Genomic DNA, 6,000 nt, shown 5'->3' with positions numbered 1-6,000 from the left:
GCCCGCCGCGGGGGAGGAGGGAGGAGGGAGGAGGGGGAGGGGAGGGGAGGGGGAGGGAGGGGAGGGGAGGGAGGAGGGAGAAGGGAGGGAGGGAGGAGGGAGGAGGGAGGAGGGAGGAGGGAGGAGGGGAGGGGAGGGGGAGGGAGGGGAGGGGAGGGAGGGAGGGAGGAGGGAGGAGGGGGAGGGGAGGGGGAGGGGAGGGGAGGGGAGGGAGGAGGGAGGGAGGGAGGGAGGGAGGGAGGGAGGGAGGGAGGGAGGGGCGGGGCCGGAGCGCGCGGCCCGAGCGTCTGGGCCGCCGGCCGCCGCGCCTACTGCGCCTGCGCACGCCGCGAGGGGACGGGGTCGGGCTCAGCAATGGCGGCCTCCGTGTTCTACAGCCGGCGATTGGCCGCCGCCGCCCTCCGCAGCCGCGGGTCCCGGCCGGCGCTGCGGGCCGCCGCCCAGGTATTGCGGCCCCGCCGGCTCTCGCTTCGAGAGGGTCGGCAGGAGAAAGGGCGAGGTGGGAGACCCGGCTCCTGCGGGCGGGCCCGGCTCGGGGTCATTTCGCAATAGGTGACATTGGGTGACACGGGGGCGCCAGCCGGGCCGACGGGCGGCGTGTCCCGGAGGGCTGCCCGCCCTGACCGCGCGTCTCCGCGCTCGTCCTCTGCCCGGGGGAGCCCCGGCGGCGGCGGCGGCGGCGGCGGCGGCGGCGGCGGGGGAGGAGGGAGGGGGGAGAGGAGGGGGAGGGAGAGGGGGAGGGGAGAGGGCGGGGAGGAGCGGGGGGCGCTTCTGCGCGCAGGTGCGGCGGGGAGGAGGGGCGTGCAGGTGCGGGGGGCGGGCGGCGCCTCTGGTGCAGATGCGGGGAGCTGGGGGCGCCTCTGCGTGCAGGTGCGGGGGGGAGGGGGGAGAGGCAGGCAGGTCGCCCCGCGGCCCTGCTAGGGGCGGGGGGTGGGGGGGGAGATGCCCTGCAGGGGGACTCGGGTCCCTTGGGAGCGGTCATAGGCGGGAACGCTTGCTGACGGGCCTTCTGGGGGGTCGAGGCCGGGCAAGTTTCCCACCTGCCCCGCCTGGCGGTTTCCTCCTGTGCTTGTGAACAGTGGGGACAAGATGCTGTTGATCATCAGCTTACCCAGCTGGGAGGTCGGACGGCGGTCCTCTGGGTCGCTTCATTTCTGGGTAGAGTGCAGCCCAGCGGTCCCAAGTTCTGGTTGGTTGGTTTGGGTTTTCTTGTTCCGGAGTGTGTGCCGCGCACAGGTTGTGGGCGTGTGATCCCATCCCTCTTATTGCCCCTGAACCTGAGCTCTTGTCGGGCAGACAGTGACCATGTGGGCCAGCCCCCCCGCTGCTGGACCCCACACCTGCTGAGCTGGGCCAGGTGCTGAGCTAGGCATTTTACTTGTACTTTCTTTCCTTTCTTTTTTAAGATTTTATTTATTTATTCATGAGAGATCCAGAGAGAGAGGCAGAGACACAGGCAGAGGGAGAAGCAGCTCCCTGCGGGACCCATGCAGGACCGGATCCCGGGACCCCGGGGTCACGCCCTAGGCCAGAGGCAGATGCTCGACCCCTGAGGTGCCCCTTACTTGTAGTTTTACTCCCTTACTTGTAGGGAGGCTTTTCAGCTCCGCTTTAAGGGCTGTCAATATTCTCATCGTTGATGGAGAAACTGTGGCTTAGAGAACAAGTAATTGGGGCTCAGCCATAAAGCAGGTGAAGTCAGAGCTAAGGCGTAATTCCAGAAGTGTCTGGCCCCAAAGCCTGTGCACTTCAATCTGCTCTTGTTTTTTTTTTTTTTTTTTTCCCCCAGGAAGCCTTGGCTTGTTTTTTTTCAACGTTGTCACCAAGAAACTTGTGAAAGGGCGTGATTGGCTTCCAAGTCGATTTCAGAGTTTTACGTTTTGTTCCGAAATGAACTCCTTAGACATGACAAAGATGAATTGATCTAGATTTTTTTTTTAAAGCTGTTCATAGTCTAAACCTGGAGGCAGTGAATTACATGAGTAAGCTTCTTAACAGGAGAAGTGATTTTTTTTTTTTTTGGCCTTGAACTTCCTTCTCATGAGTTTTAGAAAATGAAGATTTGATGAACAACTATGTTTTCATCTATCCTTTTGGATATTCTATTAAAAACCTCTTGTCTTTCTGTAGGGAAGTGCCTCATATGTTGTCTTGTAACATCTCTTCTTTCCCACCCACACGTTAAATAATACAGCTTTAGAATTTTGAAGACTAACCCCTTCTGTACCTGAGGACACAGAGGTTCAGGATCCTAGGAAACTTATTCAAGGTCACACATTGAGTTTAGCAAATACTTTTTTTTTTTTTTAAGCAAATATTCTTAAACTTTTTTTTTAAAAGATTTTATTTATTCATGATGGAGAAGCAGAGACACAGGCAGAGGGAGAAGCAGGCTCTCTGTGGGAAACCCGATGCAGGACTCGATCCAAGGACCCTGGGGTCACGCATGGCCTGAGCCAAAGGCAGACACTCCACTGCTGAGCCCCCCAGGGATCCCATTCTTAAACATTTTGTTTAATTCTCTGATCACCTTCTAGTTTCTCTGTATCTTTTGTCCAGTATATATCTGGTAACATAGTTCCGATTATGAGCAGATGAACTAATTTAAAATATTTTCTCAGTTGTCGTGAATCAGATCCCCCAGTAACGACCTTTCCCCACATTTTAATAAATATGATTTAAACTAGGTGAATGACTAAATAGGTGGTAGTATAGGGATTTGGCCAGGAATTGGTGGCCTTTTGGCAGGAGGAATATGCTAAGTGATAATGTGGAGAAAGACAAAGACTTAAATGTGGGAATCCTTGTGATTATGCAGGAATATTTATTACCAGCATAATTCAAAAGTCGTATTTCAAGTCATAACTTATAGTGGTACAAGGAAAGGATTATCAATACTTCAGATATTCAAAAACCTCTAAGGGGTATAAAAGTTACCAGCATTACCCTACGAGTACTACTGATTCTTTGTGAGTATAGATATTTGAAAGAAATTGTAAAAATAGAGCTTTGTGTCATTGGTTTACCTTGAGCTATTTTTTGAAAAGTTTGAAACTGGTAGAATGTTCCAGCAACATTTCAGTGAGCACATATATTGTTTTCATCTAAATTTAACATTTTGCCACATTTGCTTTATCTTTAAAAAAAATTACATGTGCATATGTGAATTTTTATATGTATGTATAAAATGACATTTATTTATATTTGCTCAACCATGGCACTTTGTCCCTAGATATTTTAGCACATGGCCTTTTAAACATAAGGATATTCTCCTAATAACCACAATTATATTTAGGAAATTTATAGTTATCCTACTTAGAAATTTAGATTTAGGTTTCCTCAGTTCTTAAGTGTCCTTTACAGATACTAGTTTTTTATTTTTATGGATTTATTGATTTTTTAAAGAGATTTCATTTATTTGAGAGAGAGCATGTGTGCATCAGTGCAGGGAGGTCGAGGGGAGAAGGAAAGGGGAGGTTGACTTGCTGTTGAGCATGGAGCCTGCTGAGGCTCCATGTCATGACCATGAAATCATGACTTGAGCTGTAACCAAGAGTTGGATGCTTAACTGACTGAGCCACCCAGGTGCCCCACTTTTTTTTATTTTCAAACTGGGATCAGGTCTCTAATATTTTTTTCTAGTCTGTCCAGCTAATTAATGGACAGTGCTACCTAATGACTGCAGATGCTCTTACATGTGTTGTAGGTGTTCATTTGCATGCTCATTTACATTAGATGAATTCTGTGATTGTGACCAAATTGGTTTTATTCTTTTAGCATCCCTAGTACAGCGTCTGGTATATATGCATTCAAAAACTGTTTGAATGTAGAACTCTTTTTACCAAGCTGTGCTGGGTACTCCCCTTTTCCTCTTATTTTTATTGTTATTTTAAAGTATAATTTATATAGAGTGTATAACTTGGGTGGGAAGCTAGATTAATTTTTCTGTAGGTATCCAGCTATGTCTTCACCATTTAGATCAAGATATGTAATATTTTCAGCCCTCAAAAGCACCCATGTCCTCTCTCATCAGTACTCCAGCAGAAGGTGACCACTCCTTCTGACACACTCCTGTCACTAATTTTGATTGGTTTTGAACTATATAAAAAAGTACAAGTATGTATTTTTGTGTGTGGTTTCATTTCCTCAAAATTATGTTGAGATTAATTCATTGTTTTGTGAGTGATGGGTATTTAAAAAAAAGTGCTCTGTGTTATCCTAGTATATGAATATGCCATATTTTATTCTTTTGATGGGTGATTAGGTCATTTTCATTTTTTATTTATTTTGAATAAGCTTGCTATGCACATTTTTTTTTTAAAGATTTTATTTATTCATGAAAGACACAGAGAGAGAGAGAGAGAGAGGCAGAGACACAGGCAGAGGGAGAAGCAGCCTCCACGCAGGGAGCCTGATGTGGGACTCGATCCCAGGTCTCCAGGATCATGCCCTGGGCCGAAAGCAGGCGCTAAACCACTGAGCCACCCAGGGATCCCGCTATGCACATTCTTATCATAGGTGCCTTTTGGTAGACTAACCACTCTCTTCTGTTGGGTATATAACCAGAGTGGAATTTCAGAAAGTAGATGTGTGCTGAACGGTTTGGGATGTTGCCAGTTTTTAATATTGAAGTGACACTAAATCAGGGAATTGAGCTACTCTGGTGAAATATTATTCAGGATTTTAGCTTATCAGATGAATCAAATAAGTTGTCACTAGATGTGTTGTTATTAGACTGTGGTTCTCAAACTGTAGGGTACTTAAGAATCAGATGAACTACTTGTTAACGAATGCAGATTTCCTGAGGCCTATTCCAGAGATTCTGATTTTGTAGATGAGAGTGGGGCCCCAGAATCTGCATTTTTAGATACATCCCAGGTAATTTTGATGCAATTGTTTCATGAAATCCCTTCAGGAAATAGACTGTTTAAAAAAAAAAAAAGAAAATAGACTGTTTAATAAAGCAGTAGGAGATAACCCAGAACTATACATTTCTAATCCTCTAAACTATCTATAACATGGACTATCCATAGTTTCCAGTATTTTATATTAAAAAAAAAATAGCCTGTACATACGATCCTTTTAAATTCAGTTCTTACAATATTGTGTGTTTCATATGAACCTAATTTCAGTGTCCTGCATTCTTTGTATAGAGAATAGAAATGTATGGATAATACTTAAAATGTCTAATTTCAGGGCTTTCATAGCACTTAATTTATTCTACATATTGTCATATAAAGTTGATCGGATTGAGGAGTTTGGATGATATTTGCAGGCTGTGAAATCAGTTTCATAGAGGAAGTCAACTGGAAAGTGATATCTGGATCAACAGCTGTGAGGGAACGAAGGAGGAATGAGTAGAAGGAGAAGTAGAACCGTGGTACAGTTGCAGTAGGAACCTTTGCCTTTCCTGTGGGAAATCTGGAACCTTTCCTTCAGAATTATCCTAAATTGGGGTGGTGCTAGGACTTTATATCCTTATCTTAAACACCAGTCATTGGATGCATGCTGACCAGGGAAGATGTGACATTGGACAAGGATGCGCCAACGAGAGGACTCAGCTGAGGGCTGTCAGCAGCCAGCGCTTCCGGCAGTTGGGCTGTGAAAGAGGAATCTGAGTAGCACACCACAGTGACCACTGCAGATGAGACCACAGTTTTTTTGAGTCTTGTGTGTATGAAAGAGTAATCACTCAACTACCACATTTGTAGTGCCAAGCGATTTGTTAGGTGCTGGAAGAATGATGGAGAGAAGGAAGTTGGGAAGGATTTTTGGTTTGTTGGAAAGGATGAGGTTGGTTTTAGATCTGCTGAATTTGTCATTGAAATAGAAATGCTCTGTAAGTCATTAGAGATACAGTAGTAAAGCTCAAAACATAAAGACTAGACATTTGATGAGAAAATAGTTAAAACTACAAGAATTACATTTGATATTTGGCTGGAGGTTATCTCAGGTTATCATTTAGGTACTCTGAATATTATACTTTGATGATTTAATGTA

The 6,000-nt window shown here is 46.1% G+C and overlaps 1 protein-coding gene across 4 annotated transcripts in view; it reads left to right on the top strand.

The window, feature by feature from the left end:
* The first annotated feature begins 289 nt into the window (after nucleotides 1-289).
* The window catches only part of SUCLA2 (succinate-CoA ligase ADP-forming subunit beta), a 43,791-nt gene continuing 38,080 nt past the window's right edge, over nucleotides 290-6,000 (top strand). For 2 of the 4 annotated variants that reach the window (XM_072783098.1, XM_072783099.1), the window contains exon 1: nucleotides 290-444. In XM_072783098.1, the coding sequence (XP_072639199.1) occupies nucleotides 355-444 (90 nt within the window). In that variant the 5' untranslated portion in view covers nucleotides 290-354. Of the gene's footprint in view, nucleotides 553-6,000 lie in introns of all 4 variants that reach the window. The other 2 variants (XM_072783102.1, XM_072783101.1) reach the window with 2 other exon arrangements.

Source organism: Canis lupus, chromosome 17, assembly GCF_048164855.1.
Source record: "Canis lupus baileyi chromosome 17, mCanLup2.hap1, whole genome shotgun sequence".
Classification (NCBI taxonomy): domain Eukaryota; kingdom Metazoa; phylum Chordata; class Mammalia; order Carnivora; family Canidae; genus Canis; species Canis lupus.
This window is presented reverse-complemented; position numbering and strand designations above follow the sequence as displayed.